The sequence below is a fragment of the Achroia grisella genome, unplaced genomic scaffold (genome assembly GCF_030625045.1).
Source record: "Achroia grisella isolate CSIRO2021 unplaced genomic scaffold, CSIRO_AGI_Agris_v1 utg900, whole genome shotgun sequence".
Taxonomy (NCBI): Eukaryota; Metazoa; Arthropoda; class Insecta; order Lepidoptera; family Pyralidae; genus Achroia; species Achroia grisella.
In genome coordinates, this window is record NW_026713059.1 from 2,124,198 (window position 1) to 2,149,290 (window position 25,093).

Sequence of the window (25,093 nt, forward strand, 5' to 3'; positions counted from 1 at the left end):
TTGGCGTTTCCTTTTAATTTTTCAAGTAGAGCTTTATTCATCGCGCTGCTTACAGGGGCGCAGGGCACGTGCTGGCCTTAGGGAATGGGGGCACCCGGGGATCGGTAATCCCTTCAATATTGGGGTAATAGAGAGAATTCTATACCGAGTTCTTATAGTCCGAAATTCGTTAAGTTTATTGAATTGCACTTGTTCGAATAGATATATTTTACTGATAATATTAATTTGAAGAGTGTGATGTAACTACTGGACTAATTACAAACTTCTGTTTATTTGATTTTTAGACTATGTAATATTTCATATTTGGATACATATCTGTTTCTGTAGTGCATATTAAATAGATAAATGATTTAAATCCCAGTTTCTGATATATTTTTAAGTAAGACGGTGTACTAATATCACGGATACCAAGTAGATTTACATATGAAAAAATAACACTTCTATTCAGTGAGAGCTGTCGAGTCTGCAAGTATTTTGCAAATCTTATTGAACTAAATTTGATAATTAATAATTTATTGAATTATACTATAGTTTTATATAAAAATACTCTTAAATATTTAAAAATAATATAGTCAGTAAACAGAATTAGTAACAAGACAGATAATGGTATAATAAATAATGTTCTTTGATGTAAATTTACCCCTTTTACTGAGGAAACCATACACAATCAACGCAGGAATACGACACTACGAAGTAATGTTATTTGGCTTCACAAAGGTCATACTACCAGTTCTTATCTATACATCTATAAATATAAAAAAACTTGGAGTGTCTATTTGTAATATTAAAATAACCGTCTTTTACTACATCCATATGAATATAAATACGATACATACACCAAAATATTTTGTTTTACAATTTTTATCTCTCTGTCTGTCTGTTTGTTCCGGCTAATCTCTGAAATGGCTGGACCGATTTTGATGGGGCATTTATTGGCAGGTAGCTGATGTAATAAAGACTTTATTATAGAAAAATCTTTGATTTTACAAAAATAAAGTTAAATTCTACGCGGACGAAGTCGTGGTAACAGCTAGTAAAGAATTTAATTTTTATTTTTAAGAAATTCCACTGATTTGCAGCGAAGTTCTAATTATTTCCATCCGCTGTGAAATGCCCCTCGAAGTTTATAATAAGGCTACTTTTATTTTAGAAAAAAACATTTATTTAAAATAAATTAAGTTAAATTTCTCGCGGACGAAGTCGTGAGTATAGCTAGTTATTTAATAAATAGAGTATTGCTTACAATACTTACTTGCTACGTAAATATTTACGTTAAGAGGATCACAATACAATTCAAATAATACTACAGAGAAGTAGAATTATTTGCATTTATAGATGTTGTTTCAACTCTCTTTTGGCGTAGGTATGTTGTCTACAATGTGAGTGGTTTTTCAAGTAGTTACAAATTAAGTAAATAGTATTTATGAAATTTACTGCTGGTAATATATTAATATATTTTGAATGTTTAACAAAAGCATTGTTACAAACAAAATTAATTTAGATATAAACATAGCATACTTTTGTATAATAGTAAATAGGTACGAAAATAACTCTCAACTTATTTCACAGGTGCCATCTAATGTAAAATTAATCAAGTACTGGAAGTATTTCATATACATATGGTACAATTAGAAATAGGTACATTTTTTTAATACTTAGATCATAATAACATTCACACACATTAAGAATATTCAGACCCATACAAACACACAAACTTATAGCTAATAAGTAATTGCATTAAACTGGGTGAACCGGCGACGATCGGAAAGTGAGACGGTATTTTCAAATAGTACTCCGCGCGTACTACTACTACTGGAAACTATCGCAGTTAAATCCCAAATATTCGCCACTGTAGGTTGAGTAATGACTTTACATCTCTCCTCCACTGCGTCAGCTTATAACAATAGCGCAGGTAAGGATGAACAGGGAATAATGTACCCAAAATTATTCCCTGTTCATCCTTACAAAAAATCACTACTCCACCTATTATAAAAAGTAACACATATAAGTATAGGTACTTGTACAGTCATCAATCGAGAATACGTCTAGTGTAATGACCATCAACTCCGGATTTCCTCTTCCGGTGGTGAATCCGGACCCTATCCGTACGATACCCGCCTAGTTCGGTGACTAGTAATATTCACATTGCTTACTTATTATTATTTTCCTGAAATGGAATCACGTATTTTTTAGCAGACAAACAAAAACGGAAGTTATTTTATTACTGAGAAATAAAATATTCAAATGATGTATGTGCAGTCCTCACAAATATTAACAACGGCGGGATTTTCCATTTAGGGATAAATACGACGTTCATTCGATATCAACGTATTTTTTATATGGTGATCAGGTTGGTATTTTTGTTTTTGGCGGGTAGTACGGTAAAATCTATTTTAGTTTTCGGCGGGTGTTACGGTAAAGTATATAATATTTTAACATAATTGTGCAATAAAGTGTTGCAAACAAACATAACACCCTTTGAAAATGCCATGGCTCAGTGGTTTACTACTTAAATCCTATAAATCGTAACTTAGAATTTAGCCTATACCAAAAACTTTGTGTGTTGGTAAAACTAATAAGAAATCTCATTAATTCTACCTACGATAGTAAATTAACCCGTACCACTTTTGTTCAAATATACTGTTAGAAATGTCCAGTGATATATTCGCAATGACGTCAACAGTAGATAGTAGTTACCTCCTCATATTACAGGTATGAAGATAAACTATTATCATAATCAAGCAAGTTTTTTTACTAATAATGAAAATTTGTAATAATTGAACTATATACAAATAGGAAAACTTATAATTAATGTTCTTATAAAACTTTCTATATCTAATTCATATATTAAATTATATATACAAAAACATCAGTAGGAATCTATAGATGAAAAGAAAATATAGAATGTTCCAGAAGTAACCTTCGGAGTTGAATGGCATTACAGGATAAGGACTTACTTGTTAAGGTTGGAGGCTTTTCGTAATTGGTTCTCCCTGTCTTCTCCATCCATAACGAAAGAGGATAAAAATAGATAGCAATACAAGATTATTCATTTGAACAATTACAACACTTTAAGAAACGCAATAAAGGGAATAATGGATACAAACAAAAATAGACAAAACAATCTCTATGAATTGTTTATTTAGTTCGAGTTCACGTGAGCATAATTTAAAAAACGACGACCTTCGCCAGGCGGAGCGGCTAAATAGAGTGTTATTTTATTCAGCAGGTAAGGTACCTATTTCTGTACACTATGGTCACCACGGGACATGTTGAAAGAAAGAAAACAGAACGGTGCTACGTAATAAAAGACACATTAGGTATTACATATTTATGACGTCCTAACATCGTTATATATATTATTATATATTCAAGTTTGATTTCCTAATTGCGTGTTCTGTACACTATGTAGATCAATCGGAATTCATACATTGAAGATTTTTAAAGAGAACTAAACAAAACTATACAATTAAATACATATGTTATATATACATTGGTGATTAGTTACGTACTACTCGTATTCCGAAATTCTACTGGCAGAAGCTGGCCTTTATGGATATGAAAGTGCACAGTACAGATGACAATTCAACTCCGCAAAAGGACTTATAAAGCGGGTGAAGGCCAACTGCTACGTGCGGAAACGACTTCAGTTTGAAGGCGTCGCTGGGGGTTCGATATATCGGATGATTAGAAGGAAATCTTGGAATAAAACTATACCAAGCTATTAATCTGGAAGTGTAATAATAGACTACATAAGGGGACAATATGAGTTGTATATAAAGGATATACGAATAATAGGCAGTTTTGTATTTAGTAAATAAATTAAACTATGTTATTACGTAGTTATAGCATAATAAATACATTTTTACCTCAACCGAAAATAGTTCTTAATTTTCAAACTCAAGGATGTTTATTGCATATTACTTACAGACACATTTGGAATACTTCTGACCTCCTTTCAGTGTAAGACGTGATCGGACTATCTATAGAATTTAATTTATATTTGGTAGAAAAATTTATCGGATGTATGCTAATCTTATTTCTATATTTCATTTAAACTATTTATTAGTTAATTGTGTACCAATAAGTCATAGTTGACTCCCAGTGGGGTTATGCCAGTTTTGTCAGACTAAGTGGGTTTGCTGTCAATATTTTCCAATACAAGAGAATTAGTTGTAAATGAGTGGACGTGAAATATATAATATATTAATAGGTATATAGAGACAAAAATACACTAATAATAACAATGTTTATTTCGGCTTATTATCCATAGTGTTTCAGTAATCCAATTAAATTATATATATGTAGTATATACTAAGAATATATTTATTTGTTCAATCCCAACGCTCCACGAATTGATGAACTGAGTAAAGTTTTCGATCTAATATCGTCAATATGAAGTTAGTTGAAGAGAGAAATACCAGCATTCAGTGAATTACAAACTTTTGCTTAACCCCAATTAAAGTTGTTCTAGCAAAACAACCCTGAAATACAATAATTTGAACCTATATGTGATATGTACGGAAATTTGTACAACCAAGATAAACTTATTACATTTTTTAAGACATTGAATTATAAACTTATTACAAAAAATTTTATTTTTTTCGACTTAACATTTTATTCAACGCCATTTAGCCGCAATCTAAATAGCTTGTGTTGTGGATACTAAACAACAGATATGAACATATAAATATACATTTTAATACAAAAAAATATATTTCATAACATACCAAAATACAAAAACTAATTACGAATGTTTGTGTGCGAGGAATCGAATCCCCGGCCATTGGACCACCAAGACTACGCGAATCATAGTCATATCTAAAACAACGATTGTTAGATTTATTTTTATCTGTTGCGATTTCTAATCTCAGAAACGCCATAACTGATTTTTATGCGTATTGACGTATATGTGTATTGTGCTAAGTTTCATTTAAAATTTAATGTTTGTTTTATTTCATTCAGTTCAGCTAGTAAATATTAGATAGATAATATATATAGATTAGCATATATCTTACCTGCTGGTACATATAGTGAGTCAAAATTTGCCTCTACAAAACTAGTTGTGTGTCGGTTAAATTTGTTAGCTAACTTTTGAAAGGAACTTAGCAGTATGCCCTCGGAAAATTTCGGGTACGACCCAGGATAATTGGGTTTCTGAACAATTTGCGAGTACGGTTACTCTTTGTGGAAGTGAAAATAGTATGGGCCTATATTTGTTCGTTTATTGTTAGCTTACATTGAGGGTTTTAATAAAACAGCTTACATAAACACCCGTAGACAATTAAAGCAAAGTTTCTACTAGTTGCTTTTGTGTTTCGGCTGATATTCATCAAAAATGCCGTTGGAGATCGTTTGAAGTGGTTATTGCAGCTCTGGGGTAGAGAGTGCTTGTCTTAATGCCCAGTTTTGCCAGTTAGTGTAATTGTTATGATTCTGCTAAGCCATTGCAGTGTTAATTTTAAATCTTACTAGCGAATCGCCTGGCTTCGGACGGTTATTTCAATTAATTTACTCAAAAACTTAATATACCTAAACTTTAGATATCGTTCTGTTGATGAATGAATACCTACTGCATTTAAATCTCTTCAATAGTTTTTAAGATTTCCGCTGGATTGAATTGTAATTGTGGTTAAAAAGATTTTATAATTATATTTTGACTTTAACTAATGATGATTGTTTAAAGTCAAATATATTTTTTAAACTTTAAACGAACCTAGTAATATTGCTACTTTTCATTCTTTGTTGAAGAATAATATTCTATCTATCTATTATTCAGCTTCATGCTGGATGACGTTTTCGGGTAAACAGGAAACGTTGTAGTTATATTGCATACACTAATTTATTCAATTTATTTCTATATTTTTATAATATTATTTCGGGTAAAAATATGTTTTATTTATATAAATAAGTATAATAACTGCTATTTTATGACACGGAGTCTATAAAGAATCTACAGAACATGGCAAATATATGGGCTCATATTTCGTCACTAATACCTACAACATTTTGCTACATAGGAAGTCTTAAAGATCAGTGAAACGGAAGAATTCTTCATAAACCCGAGTTCCTTAATAAAAGGTAGGATTATCTATATAAAGTTATGCCTAGTTTCCTTTGGAAATAATGTAAGGGATGGAAATAATAAATATACCTATAATGTTTAAGTAAGGCTTGCCATGCAGTTTAATGAATGTAAATTATGTGCTAAGCATATGGCATTTAATAATTATTTGATGCATACAATGGTTATAAATAATATAATGAAATATGAAGAAAAATTTCCTGATTAGTACTTAGTTATTATTAAAATCGAATTATATTGAAATATTTGATATTAATAATAACAATTATTAATACCTATCAATGGCTTTTAATTAATAAGAATTTAAAATTATATACTGTAGAATAAATATTCCATTCATTTCAATTACTTATATTAAATCAATCACTGCTAGCAGCCAATATTTTACTGTTGAAATATTGATGCTTTATAATGTATTTTCATTGATTGGTTTTTCCCTAAAGCCGTAGATTAAGCCTCTTGTCGATATTGCAACTTAAAATTTACTACGCATCACGTCCTGGCCAATGAAACAATTAAATTCATCCTGGTTATTGTTTTTAATGGAATGGAAAACAAGCTATACAGCAAGCAAGTATACATATACATAAACAGCATCACAAAATACATTGTATGTAAGGCCTGAGAACTGAGCTGAGATAGTGGAATTACAAATATTCACAAAGCATGTCTGTAATTCCCCTGTCACTTCTACTTCTAGACAGAGCTAGATGACTTCGTAAAGGTAATCTAGAAATTGTTGTTTTATAGAAATTAATCATTAAACGTAGTCCACTATATTTTCGATTCATTATATAAATAAAAAAAAAAGATAATTTTTTATACGTACTTATATATACACTTAATTTATATTAAGAAAAATTATAAATTATACGGTAATTCTGTGCATACATTCGTTATTCAAAAGCCTTGTTTTAGCAAAGTTCAAAAGAAATTGTTTAAGATTCTGATTTACATGTGACAAAGGTACAAAGCATTTCAAACTTGCAAACGAAAATTATTCCTATTTCCGAATGTTAAGTCACTGTTTCGGTCACAATTTTAGTCGTAATTACAACATTTCATAGTCTGCTATTTATATCCTTTTAATTCGCAAATACAAGTGCTTCAGGCGATTCCGTGTCCAGTTTAAATTATACTCTAATTCCTCTTTGTTATTTCAAAGCACAGGATTCCCTCGCTTATTTACTTTATACCTATTGTAATTTTATATATTAAGCGTACTTTACTTTTCCTGGATTATGTCTTATAAAATAAATATTAAGTATGTTATTAAAATAAAATAAAATGTTAAAAAGAACACTTTCTTTTATCATTTTGATATTGATGTCCTTTGTTGGTATTATACAGAAAGTTACTACATCTTCGATAAAAATTGTTTGGCTGATCAAAGCGGTCAAAATTATATTTTGCCCACATATTACACTAGTTGCATCTCTCAGCGGTACATATAGCTTTCCAACCGGCTTTTCTACTGTGCAAAGTTGAACAATAAGTATACTCAATTTTAATGTATAATATATAACTTTTTAGGTCATATTTTTATATATAAAATTTTTCCGTAAAGAATATACGTGACAGTGAAACCCGTCTACATCAAATCTTCCGCGGTTAAAGATCAAAGCAGAAAAACAGACAGACGCAGATAACCACTTTGTTGTACACCATTTAGAGAAGATAGGAAACAATATTTTATATTCCAATGAAAGGGTATGAAGTGCTAAAACTACTCACCGTATTCCGGGCAAATGATGCAGAAAGCCACAGCAAGGAGGAACCCGATCACCTCACCCCCTAAACCTTTGCCACCCATTTTTTCCCTTTTCATTTAACCCACACTGGCTTTTATCGACATATTTACTATTACTTTGTGCAATTTCACGAACAACTCTTCAGCACATCCATCGTCCTTTGTCTAGCTGCCGACATTTTGGTCGACATTCTTCTCGGGTATGATTCCTTTACAATTGTCACTCATTGGCTCTGTTGGGTCACATCTGAAAAGGAAAGAAAGTGTCTATTAGATATTTTATTAGCTTTGAAGTAAAATGTACAAAACTAAAAAGAAACTGTATCTGAATGAAAGGGTTGTTTATTATACATTTTCGTCATAGACATATTGATGAAGAATAATTTAGTTTCATAGATTTGACATACGTTCAAATCTAGTGTTTGATGAATTTTAGTACACATTTGAACATGTGTATAAATAAACAAAAGTATCTACATTATAGACCGTGCAAACGGTGGAAATACACTAACAGTGCTCATTCGGAGCTAGGATTTGAGCAAATGTGTATACATTTGGACTTTGATCGCTCTGATGTTTACTCAGAGATCAATACACGAATGTTTGTCCAAACTTTGAATAAACTCAAACTTGAAGTACCGACATATCACGACTAGGTATTACAGTAAAAATTTGTGTATTTGTAACAATATCTGATAAATATGTATATGTGAAAGCATTACAATCCTACATTAGTGCCAAATTGAGCAGAACTTTTACTATACCTACAATATATAGGTAGTACTCACTACACTACGAAGGTCATTAATTAATACCAGTTAAACTTTAAAAATTCCCATCACTTGTTGAATTTTGTTACTAAATCGTATTTATGTAAATTTTTATTTTGACCTGACCTCCACGTTTATATAATTTTATTATGTCATTCATAAAATGGAAATTAATAAAACTTCCCTGATTGACATCGCCATTGTCCGTGCCAGTAATACTATTTGACGCTTTTAAAAATCAAAGCGTCGTGTTAGCGCTACTTAGCGGACGTTTTTTCATACAATGGTCGCCGCATAATTATTTGTTGAACACGTTACAACTGGAAGTGACCTGAAAAGGACGACACGTATTGTGTAGAGGCGTTCGTGGTGGAAATTGTATTGTGTTCCATTGCTTTATGCGCTGAGTGCCGCGTCTGTTCACCCTGTTTGTTCTTTGTTATCGTTTATTTAGACGAGTTTCTTGCCCGTTATTTCTTTGATACGCTGCTTTTAATGAATTTATTTAAACACGAGTCGGCTACACTTTTGTATATAATTTAGACTAGATGTATCTAAAGATACACTGCCTACTCGTAATACAATCCATATTTCGCAAATATAGCTTTGGTAGGTGAAAGAGTTGTTAAAATCTAATATTTATTCCTCGTGATTACTAAGGATCCAACGTATAAAATAATGTGTCGAAATTGAGCAACCTAATTAAAGCTTATTAATTTATATTTATTAAGAAAATTATAAATCTGTAATAAAAAAGAAGTAAACATACATCTTCATTAAAAACAATTAAATAATAACTATATATATACGTACTGTTGAATAAATAAAAAGTAGGGTTTTATACCCAGTGGAAATTTTCGAATACATTTACAAATTTTGATGAACCTTACTTTAAAATTTAAGTTTCCAATTTAACTAATCCTAATGAAGTAATAAAAATACAGCCGAAAAAAGAAGCTTGTGATTACTCAAAGAGACAGCGAAATCCTATCATTCCTTTGCCGTACAATTTCTTTTTCAATTTGTCTTAATGTTAATGTGGAGAAAACAAGATTTATTTTACTTAAGGCTAGACTAACTACGAAACCAAAATAAACATTTTAAAAATAATTTGTTTTAACAATTTTATTCCGTTTCTAATATGCCTGATCTCCTCAGGCGAGTTTTTTAAATTGCAATACATTTAGTACAATTTTAGAATTGCATTATATATACCAACTACCAACTTTTGGAGCGTATAATTTTTAATAAACAGTTACTTGTTTCAAATTACAATTTATTAATAAATATAAAATAATTATTGATAAATATCTTTTACGGTACTGGAGCCTACTAGCAAATCACACTTACTCAGCAGAATAGGTTAGATATATAATCATTTTAACGAGTAAAAAAAAATTATTTATATTCAAAAGTGAAAAACAATCAGAATTAAGTCCTTAAAAAAGAAAAAACTTAGTAATTTCATTATCCTTTAAATTGGACTAGTCTTTGTATATATTTTCATTTATACATAAATTTAACAACATAATATTATTGACATAAATGCGTATGCGTAGAATTACCAACATCCATCACTATAACACATTCATTCTTTAGTTGGCGACATATAAACATACTATAAAAACAAGTTTTGTATTGACCATAAAACATTTTATGGCGTACCGGAGATAGTTTCTCGACAAAAGCAAACTGAATCGTTTTGATTGCTCGAATTCGGTCGTTTTTGTCCTAATGTAATATCGCGGATGCTGTAACCCTAAAATTGATAGTTCAATTTGTAATTGTTAAAGCTAAAAAAGTAGTCAATAAAATATACGTTGAGACCGTCACGGCCCCGTGGTTTCCTTCCCGTATTTGGGCAAAAAAGTGTGAGTTTCGATCAGGTCGACACAAAAAAAAATTTGTATTTCAAATTTATATTTCCCATTCCCCGGGGATGGTGACATTAATAACAAAATATCCGAGAGACCGCGGTATGCTAGACCTGCTATGTTGAATTTGAATGTGAAGGTGTTTATAATAAATTAAAACATATGATAAATTTGACAGCAATAAACATTATTAAACTTTCAGATTTGTTTTAGAAAACCCTCTCTGATAAAATCTATTATCAGATAGCTGTATTTGCGAAAGGATCCACTGTTGCCATTGCTGTATTTACAACTGTGGGTATTATAGTACATTCGTCGATCATTATATTGTCTTTAAGCCATATTTCATATCCTCCTATTAAGTATAACGTAATATATAATAACCTCTACATATTTTCAATTTCAGCGAGCGGTAAAAAAAAGTAAGAAGGCTGATTTTCTGAAAAATTATATAAGTGAAAATGTAATTATATAAGTGACTAAATAATATACATATGATATCTTTAACTTTATAATATTATTTATTTGCTATTTTTATCTATATATACTAAGTTCCCCATATTATCCTTGACATTTTATTTTAAAATAGAATTCCTAAACGAACTATTTTAATGTCAGATTAAGATTTGATATAAGATTACTAGAAGATTGCGTGTCATGCGTTAGAAAGTTCTGTCTGTATTTCAATAGAACTACGATGTTCCTGGTACTGTGTCTGAAAAATGTAATCTGATTGAACTGTTGATAGCTTTCGTTGGTAAATTGTATCGCAAACGGAATGGCTTCGGGGATCTGGGATGGAGCTCAGACATTGTGGAAGTCTTTTGTATGTTGTATGTCTAACAGATACGTTCAAATTGAAACTTTGTATCCGCTTTTATTAACTGAAGAAAACTTTGAAGAAAATCCCGAATAAAATCTGATTTAGTACTTAATCATTATTGGCCATACTCTTGTATCAACAATAACTTTGTTTCACTATGTAATAAAAAAAGCTTAAGTGTATTTCTAAATTTTTATTAGAAATAAACAAAAGAATAGTAAACCGATTTTGAAAATTATATTATCTATAGAAATTAAGCTACATATCTCAGGAAGTGACGTGAGGTATTTTCACTTAAATTAAATTACTAAACTAATTAAACTAGTACTACCTACTTAAACTAACTAGCTACTTAAACTTAAATTTCACTTTAAACTATAAAGAACTCTACAATAATATCAGGAGCGAAGACGCAGCGAGGCGCTGGTTTAAAAAATGTTGTGGTATTGAAATAAGTGAAAATATTACATAAATTAAAGATATTTTTCTTACATAACACTGAATGCCAATATTGCTTCTATGCTATTATCACTGTCAGAATCAACTAAGATTGGGTTGTTAAGTTGCGGTGCAAAGTAGAGAAGATTTAAGGGGACCAGCCGGAGAGTTATAGAACTCATTTGCATTATAACACTGTAACTCGAGCTGATGTAAAAACTTTACGATCTTGAGGCAACTAAGTGAATTTATGGCGAGCAATATCTTTGAGTTAAATACAGTTATGCTTGTAGATTTTTCCTTGACACACAGACTGGATAGTGGTTACGTTTTAGTTTATTTCCTTCAACATTACGGTAGTTTTGTGAATTCTTGAGATGGAAGTCGTAAAAGTAAGTTTCTGCTTTCCGTTGAGTTTGTAAAATGATCGTACGTTTAAATTTACTGTTTGGACGATTTATGAAGTTTACTTTTTCGTTACGTTGTTATTGATTTATTATATGCTATTTACATTATAAATATTATGGGATTGTTACTCTTACATACAAACACGATGTGTCTGAATTTTCAAAATTCAAAATAATTTTCAATACTTTATAAAAGCAAATTCATATTTTAATATATTTATTTTAACAAACAAAAAATTTCCGATTTAAATAAATATCAATATACATAAATGATTAATTCGTAAAATATACTAATAGATACAATCAAATAAGTCATCTATCTGTATCGCCTGAATATTCTATATATGCTATGAATTACTAATGCTCGACTATGCATAATACAAACTTATCTGAATTGTTTTAGGATTTTTTTATATTATAAATACATATAAACAAAATTAATGAAGCATATGTCTATTTTCTGTGTATATTTATTAAACTCGGCTATCGTTTCACATTTATGTTTTTGATGGGATGTAATAATGCAGGCTTTGTTTAGTTAATGTTTGTAATTAGTTAGCCCAGATTATTTAGCTATATGAATAATCTAATAAAGGATATACCTACAAAAAAAATATCGCGGCATACCCTGTATATTGTATTTGTACAATAATGATGTTATACCACATCTCAAAGAATGTTGTTTTACTAAGCATATGGCACATATCTATACCACATTCCTTATAAATATATCCCATTTGCCGTGTTTTAGTAACATGAATCTACCACATGTCAAAGAATGCTATTTTACTAAGCATATGACACACATGTACATATTACATGTATTTATGAATATCACCCATTTGTCGTGTCTCACTAACACGAATCTAAATATCTTTACACGCACATTTGTAATATAAGTTGGAACTAGGATGTAATCTATAGATTACGATATTGACAATGTCAATCTCTATTGCAAACACTGCCTCTTGATGAGGACAATATAAACAACATTAAGTATGTTGTTAAACAGAATCGTGGATTAGGAACATCTCGCCGATACTCTGTAGTTTAATTGTCGCAAAGATGCAGTTAATATTATATTCTTATGTTTAAATCATGAACAAAACGGTATTAATGTAAATTGTTTTTATAAATGGCGACTTTTTACAAAGTCGTCTATATGGATACATTTGCATAAACTAATAATAATAATAAACTAAAAATTTCTCCTGTTAAGCAACCTACTTTGTAAGCTATGATTTTGGTTTAAAAAGTGATATAACAGAAATTAAATTATAATTAGACAGTACGGAGACATGTTACTTTTGTGATAAGGAATAATGACAATGTCATAATATATTTTGTAATCTCCATGATATACTGTTCATGTACTTCTATATAGGCAATAGTTAGTTTCCATCAGGTGGTCCCTGAAACTGTTCATTCCACTTATGAACTAATTGGATACAATATATATGCGTTAAACCAGATGAACATATTTTATGGCTATGTTCCAATTCCTATTTAAAATTAACATCTTAGTTATTTTTAATTACAATTAGAAGAAAAATAAAACATTTTAAAGTTGCCAATTAACCTAAAAAACTTATGAAGTTATTGGTGAAATAACAGTGAAATTTTTACAGTTATATTTCACAGAAAGTCACGAAAGCTTATTTGGGCGAACAAATACTAACATTTCAACTCATTATAACTTTGTTCATACGTAAACAGAGGCTCGATTATATTTTGCGCGAACTTTCACTTGTTCAAAGGAATGAGTCAGTAGGCAACATTAATTACTTCTGAATGTTGTTATGTTAGAAATTTATACTATTTATTTATGATTCACCATAATTTTAAACGTTTCATATTTTTATTATATAAGATAAACATTTTTAAATAAGTATATTCTAAGTAGTACATCCAGATTGCGATTTTTTTAAACTACTAATGTGTCTATCAGATTCTTATTTTGATCTAATATTCAAAAGTTTCTAAATATAAATTGAATGTTTGTACTTGAGTCATGCTTAAAATATTAGAAGGTTTTTATAAATGAATTAATTTGGTGTACAGATAAATAGTATTATAGACTACCAACAACAAAAATTTTACGCGATTTTAAGCAAGTTAATCTGCCATATAATGAAATATTTATAGTGAAATATTCATTGTTAGAGTAACTACGTAGCTACATATTGGTACAGTTGAAAAGGAAATAGGAGACGTGCGCTAAAGCGGATGAACGTGACGAACCAATGCTTATATACAAATCAGGATACGAACTTTTGCAGAATATCAAATCGAGACCTCTTGCAAATCTGGAGTTTCAAATATTCCATGTCGAAATGCAGTGATTACTTTTTTTAGTATTGTACTCTACGTTTTATGTTATGTTATGTTATTATTATAAAAAAATGTTAACAACAGTTTTCTAAAACTTTTTATCTATCAATAAATCTTATTCTCATAATTTTATAAAATTATGATACATAATTACATGTGAATGTTATTGTTGTATACATTGCTCTAAAATTTAAATATAAATACATGATAAGTATACGACCAATGATTTGAATAATAATAAATTTAATGTCCGTCTCAAATTATTTATTTATGACGTTCGTAAATTCTAACTGTACTTACAAAATTGACTGAAATCACGTTACTTTCATTGAATTTTTTAATATAAAAATAAGTATAGCAAGCCCACTAATTATATAGAAATAGTGAATGAAGACTTTTATACGAGAATAGACTGAATGTATTAAATATTAAGAAGAATATTCCTTTAGCAAATAACACATTCATATTATATTAGGAACACAAACAACGTAACTACATTGTTAATGAAAGAAAACTAAAGTACCAATACCTATTCCGTGAAAATAATAAGCACTCTATCCCAAAAGCATTATCCAAGGGTATTACATTATAATGTCATAAGGTAATATAGTGTCATATTACGAGAAGACGTGAAGCCTTGTTTCCGGGACAACCAGTAACAGAGACATAAATAGATTTATCTTGTTATATACATTTATATATAAAGATAATATTGGTCGGATATCAACTTAAAGTAGGCTGTAAAAAGTCGATTGCGTGGGTACCTGTCTCTTCAATTACAGCCAAACTAGTTCGGTTGTAGGGTCAGATAAATCAGGGAAATTACAGGATAAGAGACATGAAATCTCAGTACTCTGGAATAGCAACGTATAAAAGGAGTAATATGACAGGAGTCACATGATAAGGTAATATCTGTAGTGCTCTTCGTGTAATCAATCATCGGATTGTCAGTCAGCTGTTAGCCGTTCCCCTTAAATAAAAAAAATCTTTACGACTAATAATTAATGTAAGAAAACTAGTAGTAGTTTATGTCTATGGACATCTTGACCCTTACAAACCTGAATGATACGGGCGCAACTTTAAAAGATTCGAAATTCAGCTGTTATAATATGAGTGTGACTTCCAAAAATAAACAGTAAGATATCATTGTAACAATTACATTATATTCCAGGAACTTGTAAGCCTTCTGGATAGCTTCAACATTAAGAATAAGTAGAAACCTTGGTTTTGATCTTCAAAATATTAACAGTCAAATTCATCGCAACACTAATAATGAAATACAACTTTTTTGTCCGTTTCATTCCTGTGAACCAAGGTGTCATACCCTATAATTTCGCTGCTCTATCTCACCATTCAACCGAAACACATCTTAGGAAACAAAATATTTGGCGGCTGAAATAACTGAGTCAATGGACTGAACTTTATACTAAGCCTATGTCGGTAAGCATTAGATTGATGATAAATAGGCTACGAGTAATAATAAATGATAAAAAAGAGATGCTTGTGGACGTTTAATACAACAGAGCGCAGTGACAGATGTGATATAAAAACAAATGCATATAGAACACGAGAAGAACACTTCTATTTTAAATATTGATAAATGAATATATAAAACTGCCCCTGATTGTCATTGTAAAACAACATTTTAATATGCTAATTTTATAAAAACAGCTCAAAAATATCTCAAGTTTATGAACCAGCGAGGGCCCTTAAGGGCTATTAAATTTATTAATGTCATATTTGAGAGATCTTCATGTAGCTTGACATTTAATAATAAACTAGATTTATTAAAAACGGATACTCTACGTCAGCGTATTTTTTTTTAATAAATATTTATATTCAATTCGAATATAAAATGTTAGAAGGTTATATCACTAACGAAGGTTTATTAAAGTTACAAATACAAGTGTATTATAATCTTTTTAATAAAATATTAATTTTAAATATAAAATGAAGGATGATTTCAAAATTGTGTACTTAAATGTGCTTAGTAATTTTCGTACACCATTTTAAAATTACCTTATGACTAATAAATTCGTTACTTTTATTAAAAGGTTACCATAAATATCAACTTTTTCAACTGACTTCAACTGTCAAAAGGGTTTAGTAATTTATTTATTCATACCCCTTACCAAAAACGTCAGATTGTCAGAAAAATGTCAAAGGTTGTTTGTGAGAGAGAGCACTATAGCTAAGACCGCCTTTTATAATTATTAACAAATATTTCTATGTATAATTTTGTACAATGAATAATGAAGAGTAAATATCATATTTTTTTTATTGATATCGTATCGATTGTATTTTTTCTGTATTGCCTATATATGTGCCCAATTAAGGCGATACTTTAGTCATTGTGGTACTGAACTGTTTATGAGGACTCTCTTGTAATAGGCGGTTACTTGGCAGTGTATTTTTATTAAATTTGAAATTAGTTTTTGAAATAACGTTTAACATTATGTATTATTTGAAATTGAACAGATTTCTACGATTTATGTTTTGGATATTCATTTGTCCACGATTATAAGATTTTTTTAAGTCGACATTCATGTGTTATTCCTTTGATACAACATAATTTGTAACTAGCCTGCTTTCATCCATTATTCTCTGAGTCTAACTGCTCTTTAAAACATCTAAATTTACCATAATATATCGAGGGGAAACGAAATCTTTATTAATCATACTCCCATTATTTATATCTACGAACGCAAACAACATCTTCACTGTGATCAAAATACCTAATTTCGTCATAAATATGAAGTAACTCATTATGTTAAGCCCAATGTTTATTTCTCGCGTTAATACTGTCGCAATAACTCGAAGATTACTCCCACAGAATGAGGGCGAACAAAATGACTCTCATTATTCATGAGTACATTTTTCATAATAATTTCACTTCAAAATGTTAAGGGTAAAGATGTCATTAAATTTATGCGATTATGCTAATATAAATTAAGTGAATTCGAAAAAGGAACAGGTTCTAAATTTGACTGTTTATTTTTAATTTTTCTTTTGTTTCTCTTAGCCAGTAATGAAACGACTTTAATTACTACCTATTTTTATGAAAAGGGTTTGTTTTGTAAAAAAGAAGTCTTGTTATGGCCTGAATTGTAATTCAAAATGAGGTCGTCAGAGAAATTTCTCCTTATTGGTAGTAAAATGAAAATAAACTGAACTAAATAGAATTGAACAAAATAAATGTTGACTCTTATAGTTATAACAATAGCAAAGACAAAATAATTTAAGTAATTAACTATATACATGAAAAGTCAAAAGTATTTACTGATAACTGAAGAAAGAAATAAAGTAGAACTTGGACATGCCTGTGATGTACAAATTCCACTTCAAATACTTAATAATCCAACTAATAAACCAAAGGAACCAAGATATTAAGGTATTAATTTTTGATATAATCTCTACTCATAAATTTTTATTTAGCTGTAGTTTGTTGGCACTATGGATTCGAATAAGCCCATTAGAATTCAATGTGGTAGGCAGCACGCGATGTAATCCTAGTTAGTATAATCAAGGTAGTTCGAGTGGCAGGTTGGGTTCGATAATGCTTATATTCCAATCCAACTTGGCAGGCAACAGTCGCCTGTACATAATCCTAGATAGGATAAACAAAAGCAGTTGTTTGAGTATTTTATACAACGTTGGGTGCAAGTAATACACATAAATAAAGAATCATTATATAACATAAAGCTATAATCTTAAATTAGAAAGGCAAAGGCATTGATTGTTCCGCCATCAACAATATGACTGACTTTTTAAGACTGACCGTTGCGCTTCCCATGCACATAGCAAACTGTGGTCACTTACCACTAGTTGGCTTATTAACATGTTTGGTATTCATCAGACTAACTGCTAGTTAATATGATTTTTAGATATCTATTTTTCTGTATGTTTGTGTACGCTAATCTCCAAAACGGCTTGACAAAATGGGTACTTACGGATTTAACTTATACACGACACGCTTCTCTTAAAAATTAATGTTTTGTTTGTTTTAATTAGTCCTCAAAGAAAAAACTTATACACAACTTTATAAGGCTCACCTGGTTAATAATATATTAAAATCAAATATGTGCCTCAAGCAGTTCAGATTAACCCATCTACGAGTAGTTCGTGCTCTTGTTTTCTTTTTTATATTCAGGTAAATCTTATTCCATCTCAGAAATAACATTCTCAGTAAATAATTTCGTTAGTATAGTTGTTTACGAGAAAAAATAAAACAGGTTAGCTATTCCTGAAATAGAGGGGTAGACAAAAATATTTCATACTTGCCTATTATGTTGTTCTTATTAACTCACCGCTGAAGCTTACGGAAGAAAAAAATATTGTACGGCCCTGAAACTTTATTACAGTAATAAATTGAGTCGTCTTATTAAAACAGCGTTATTTTTTTAAGGTTATTCATGTTGGAATGACAGACTTTTTATTAACTTTATTATCATAATATTAATTAATATTCTTATGTAAAAATAAATATTACTACGGAACATTATGTAAATCATCTAATCTAACTATTATTGTGAATGTGAAAGTGTTTTAAAATCTACCCTGTACTCTCGTAAGCACAGATTATTATATTAGAGTCCGTTAGTTTCTGTAACCGCGCTTTTCCTTCCCCCCCCCCCCCCCCTACCTATGACATAACTGACCGTACGGCGGAAAACTGGAAAACTAGAGAAAAAATCTTCAAGACCCGAGGCCTGTGTTAGAAGCCAAAGAAATCCGAAGATTATAGGTACGAGACAGACTTCCACATAAAGTATTTTCCCTAACAGAAAGTTTAAAAAAACGTTTAGTAGTTTAATGCGAATAATTGAAATTATCATAGAATAACGACGACCTTCACCACGACTACCGCGGTTTAGCACACCGCCTTACGTCTGATGACCGCAGGTTCGATTCCTCGCACGACACAAACATTTATGAGTATAATTTATTTCTGAAGTAATAATATTGGTATTTTCAATGTATAATATGTATACTATGTATATGTATATGTATGTAATACCTATGAGTAAATTTATAGTTCTGACTGACTCACTGACTAGCGAAAGAAATCCTAATAATAAAACTAAAAGTCTGAGAGACAGCGGTAGGCTCGTCCCCAACACGTTGCATTCAAATATCAAGGAATGCGTTTTATAATTTCGTCGACAATGGCAATGCCTTTTATCCCATCCAGGTTAACAGTTGTAGTGATATATTATGAGTTTTTTTATGACAACAATCAGATTACAATAATATTTTAATTATATTTGAATTTTATTACATTGTCCATACATAAGTAGAGGTTATTTATATTCATTAGAAATTTTCCTCCAGAAAGAGTCTTCAAAGAATAGTCGTAAATATTTCTTTTTCACTGATGTCAAAATTTATATGTCGCATTGACGCAGTTTAGGTAATTTTAGCTAAATTATTCTGAAGAACAACTCGTTAAATCATAAATCAAGTAGGCACTGCTCCTAACTCGAACAGAGAATGCTTACAAGGAAAATATTATCTTAAATGCGCAATAAGACAGAGACAAAAACATTTGCGATTTATTATGATTTAATATCATCTGGTTAACATTGGAATCGGTCCCCAAACAGCGCACCGTACTGCAAAACTAACCCGAATTTTGGGCTATTAATATAAATTACTTAGATTTACAATCCCTTTGGGGTGTTAAATTGCTGCTATTTCCCTTTGCACAGTGTATAAAGGCTTTATTATAACGATTTCACAGGGCCTAACGTGTTTCGACATCAATTTTAATTATTTATTATTGTTATCGTTAATTGAGTAAGGCACGGCTTCTATAACACTTTATTAATTATCTATATGAATAGCTTGCAATTTGAAATGTTAGAATATTTGAAATATCTAACTATTTTATAATATCAGATAATGAAACAGATCTCATTGGCCAATATTGAAAAATAGCCAGGTATTTAAAATATTAGAGAATAATATAAGTTTCCCTAAAAAAATATCAGTATCTAAATGGTAAAGTAAGACAATGGAATACATTTCTGCCTTACATACTTTCTGAAAATTTATGTTACACTGTTTGAAAAACTCATGTTTTTTTTAAATACCTAAAATTGTTATTTTAATATTATAAATGTAAAGGTAATTTAATACCTTAATATATGATGGGGAAAGGTGCTACTTTTTATCAACCATGGTTAGCAACATGGACGGTTGCTTGTAGAAGTTATGTAATCTGCAATATTTTGATAAATTTAAATTCCAAGAACAAGTTCGCAATATAAGTTACAAGATATTTTTATTACTGACCCTGTCACCTAATCTACAAAACTGACTGTACACCACCACTTTGTTTGAATACCAATACAAAGGCTCATATAGTCCTGATAGCCTGCTATTGTTGTACAGTTGGGCTGACAGCCAAAGTTAGGTAAATTTAGATTCATCCCATGTGTAGACCCCTGAAATATCGAGAGCAGCTGGTGCCATTCTATATTTATTTAGTAAACGTTAGGATAACGCATCTGCGTAAAAGGACAATAGAATTTCAAATTTAGTCCGTGTAGTTTTGACATATAAATTTATTACCTGCGTAACTACTATTATTACTTTAATATTAGCTATATATATATACAAAAGACAATCAATCAATATTTTTATTATTCAGAATATTATATTTTTATTTAAATTCAGCCAGCGCGGTATGATCTCATCTCATCAGGATCACACCATATATTAGTAAAATATTAACCACATTTTACTATGTTCTAGTAAGATGTGATATTAAGTATGATATCAGCAGTATGTTTCTGACTATGTTTCTGACTTCTGGGTATTCTCTGTGGTAATAATGAATATACATATATTGTTAATATTTACTAGTACGCATACACACCTTCGATAAAAAAAAATATTTTATTGATTCTAAAAATGATAGTGAAAATTATATCAAATTCTTTAATGTAGTTAAGAAGTAAGCGGAGACACATGTAGACGAAAGCAAAACATGTAGACGAAAAAAAATAGAAGAGATTTGTGTAATGGAAGCAAAATTATGAGTATTTTGCGGACCGTACATTGACAGAAATGGGTCACTCAGCTCATTCCTTATCCGGTCACCACTGCTTGTTGCCGGGACACAAAATAAATAACATTATTACAAGTAATTTAAAGATTTTTATGAGTCTCGTGTCCTAGTGGTTTATAGCCCCGACTTATACCAAAAGGTCGTGAGATTAAATCTGGCCGACACAAAAATGTATATAATTTGACGGCCTCAGTGGTATAGAGGTTTAGAATACCTTATGGTTTACTTATTGCCTTATTGGTAGCACGGTGTAAACATTTGTATTTATGAATATGATTGTTTGTATTGGTCTGGGTGTTTTCTATGTATGTTATGTTTGTATGTACAAATTTAATTCATTTAAGTATTTCTATCAGATGTCTAGTATCCATAACGAGATGTTGTTGTGTGGATTATCTAAGGTTATCACTAATTTATATTTCGAAATTATTCCCTGGTAAAGGAAATTCCGGGAAGTAACTAAAATTATGTGAGGTAATTTTAGTTAAGTTCAGTAACTTCTGCCACTTTGAATTGAAATATGACCAAGTGAACTGTTGCATTCAGAACAGCTTCTGTCTATGTTTGAAAATGCCTCTGTTTACTCCTTCTGTGATAATAATTGTAGAGGTAAGTATATTATAATTCTTATTATAATTTCTTTTAAATTCTTAATGTAATGACCTGTATTTTCTTTATAGCCTATGTGTTAATCTGATGTATATTCTTTATTATTGTAAAGTTTAATTAAAAACCATTCAGTAGTTTTTTAAAAGAGTAACAAATATTCCACTGTCGCGAACTTCCGCGTTTATAAAATTATATGCACGAGTATATTATATTTACCGAGTTGCTTTGAAATGTTTACAATTTTATGCATCGCAAATCCCAAACTGATATTTCTCCACAATATTGCTCAGATATTTGTCAGTTATCTGTACCCGATCACACTATGTCAACTCATCTCGTGACAAATATGTACACGGCGGTGTAAGGATGCGGTCTAGTTGCTTATAAAGGGTTCCGTCATCTCCCTTTCTAAGCAAATCTGGTAGAAGATACGGCGGTAAGAAATATATACCCTTATCTGTTATGGGATACCTAGTGAAAATGTTTGTAAATGTGTTATTTGGCGTTACGATTTTAACCAAAAGTTAGTGACAATTACATGTTTTCATATATTAATCTTTTTATATATAAAATTCTAGCATGAACCCCAATTTTTAATAGCGATTTAAATTCATATGGTAAATAAATGGTTTACGGGGTCAGCTAGTTTTGTTATAAAAATATATTACACTACTACATGTTACTTGATACTAATAAACACTATTGCCATTTAAGGGTGTTAAAGTAGACTAAAAAGTAAGGTTATTTGTTATATAATATTTATGATAATTGTTTATTTTCGCTGATATTTTTTATTACCGATATTAGGTTATACCATACGACCATTAGGTGTTCAAAATATGCCGTATGTTTTTTCCTTTCTTTATATAACACGGTTTCGTCTTATGCTTGATTTTTTATAAAAAAAGAAACTGAGAAGATAGAAAACAAAATTAAAGTTTATATAATTTAACACCTTTTAGACTTACTATTTGACAAGACAACCAGTGCGTTTTACATACATTATATACTATGTAACATATAAACGTCGTCATTATCAAATAATATATGACGGTGTATATATTTTTAATGCGTAACTTAGAAACGTCTTTGAAAACTGTGAATAGGTATAGTTTTATTACTATAAGAAGTTCGACCTTAGTCCTTAATATCTTTACGGAGCTGTCCATTAATAAATCTCTTTGATGAATAGTTTATTGGGATTTTAGTACGTATAAATAATGTTACAGGCGAAGTCCGTAGAGTGAGTAGAATTGATATTACCCATGCAGACACTTTGTGTATAGTTACTATAATTATAATGATTATTACCAGTTTCTGATATTTAAATATATCGCACACTTATTATAAAACTGGCTAAACTAAAAAAATACAAATTTTGAAAAGACCACTTTGTAAATGTGATATTAAAGTCTAATTTGAAACGTTTTAAATTTCTTAATTACACCAGTATTATACTAGATATGCGATATATGTATTTGGAGAGTATACAAATATTTAAAATGTCTTTATTTATGTTTGAGATATAAAAGTTTAGTGCTAAAACTTATTAAATATGAACTTATAAATATATCTTAAAAATATTTTTAATCATTGATAGAAAGGTATACCATTCTATAATTATCTGAAAAAATATTTCATAAAGAAACATTCATAATAATTCTGCACATATACTGACTTCCAGCAAAATATAATTTTCTTCATCTGATGAGGGATTCCTCTAAAAAATCCCTTTGCGCAATGTCAAGTAAATTCGACTATTGATCGATTAGTTTGCTTTTGCTGGTATAATCGGGAGTATATATTTTAATACAGGCGTAATAGGTTCTACGGCTTATTTACGACATTTACGTTATAATTAACAGTAAATCTACCGAGACATTGCTATAAATAATGTTAACTTTATTAATATACCACGCCTATAGCGTTATCCAGATTATTTTGAGATTCAGCGACACTTAAGCTGTAGCGGATTATGATATTATGCGGAACAACTTTTATAGAATATCCCTACTGTTCTACGTAAGTAATTTTATTTGTGGAATAGCAACCAGGATGATTTACTTTGACTATAGGTTAATTTGTAATTTATAATATTGTACGAAAGTTATTGATATTTTCTATATGTTGCCATTTTCATAGACTAAAGCATTATATTCATATTCAGTAATTTCATAGCTCCTTGGCATCAATGAAGATGGGGCAGATTTATCCATACCGATGGATAAAAATAGAAGAAAACGTTCATCCCAATAAATTCTATGTTCGTCATTGTTACACTATCTTTATAGAAACTAATAATTAATATAGTAGGAGTAAAGTATGACACCACTTCTTATAGTCCAGGATGATGTAGATGATGTTTGATAGTCAGTAAAAGTTAGTAGTTGAACAAAGCACAAATATACAGTAAGTAAGAAAAAGGAAACTCAAAATATAAACCTATTCGGTGAGACCTGTCTTTCGATAAAGTTGATCCTGTAAATCGTTCGTATAAAAATAATCTTTACTGCACACAATTTGACGTAACTTTATTTATTTGTTTTCTTCAAGTGAGTTTTCATCGCATGTTTTTCACGTTTAAGCAAATATTTGTTAATACCCTTTTCAAAGTGACGGTATTAAGTGAACAGCTTCTATCCCGTCCCTCTTACTTATTTAACTTAGTTACTCGGAATGAAACTTAACGAACCATACTTGATCTCGCTACGGGATTCCATCAAATCAGCGACATGGACCAAGTTTCATGTTTATAACTCAAGTTACACTTACGGTAAGTAGGATGTCAATGCTATAGCTATTTAGCTATACAATACAAGATAAAAACAATTTGCTGGCGGAATACTCTTAGAATAATACGGGTAGATTTATTTACCCGTTATGACTGAATTTAAATCGATTTTATTTATAGAATAGTGATATGAATATGGGATC

General features: G+C 30.1%; 1 protein-coding gene across 3 annotated transcripts in view; it reads right to left on the reverse strand.

Annotated features, from left to right (window-relative positions):
• Positions 1–25,093, reverse strand: part of LOC131853156 (uncharacterized) — a 97,588-nt gene that overhangs the window by 41,652 nt on the left and 30,843 nt on the right. For all 3 annotated transcript variants that reach the window (XM_059203980.1, XM_059203979.1, XM_059203978.1), the window contains exon 2: positions 7,820–8,082. In XM_059203980.1, the coding sequence (XP_059059963.1) occupies positions 7,820–7,913 (94 nt within the window). In that variant the 5' untranslated portion in view covers positions 7,914–8,082. The remainder of the gene's footprint in view (positions 1–7,819; positions 8,083–25,093) is intronic.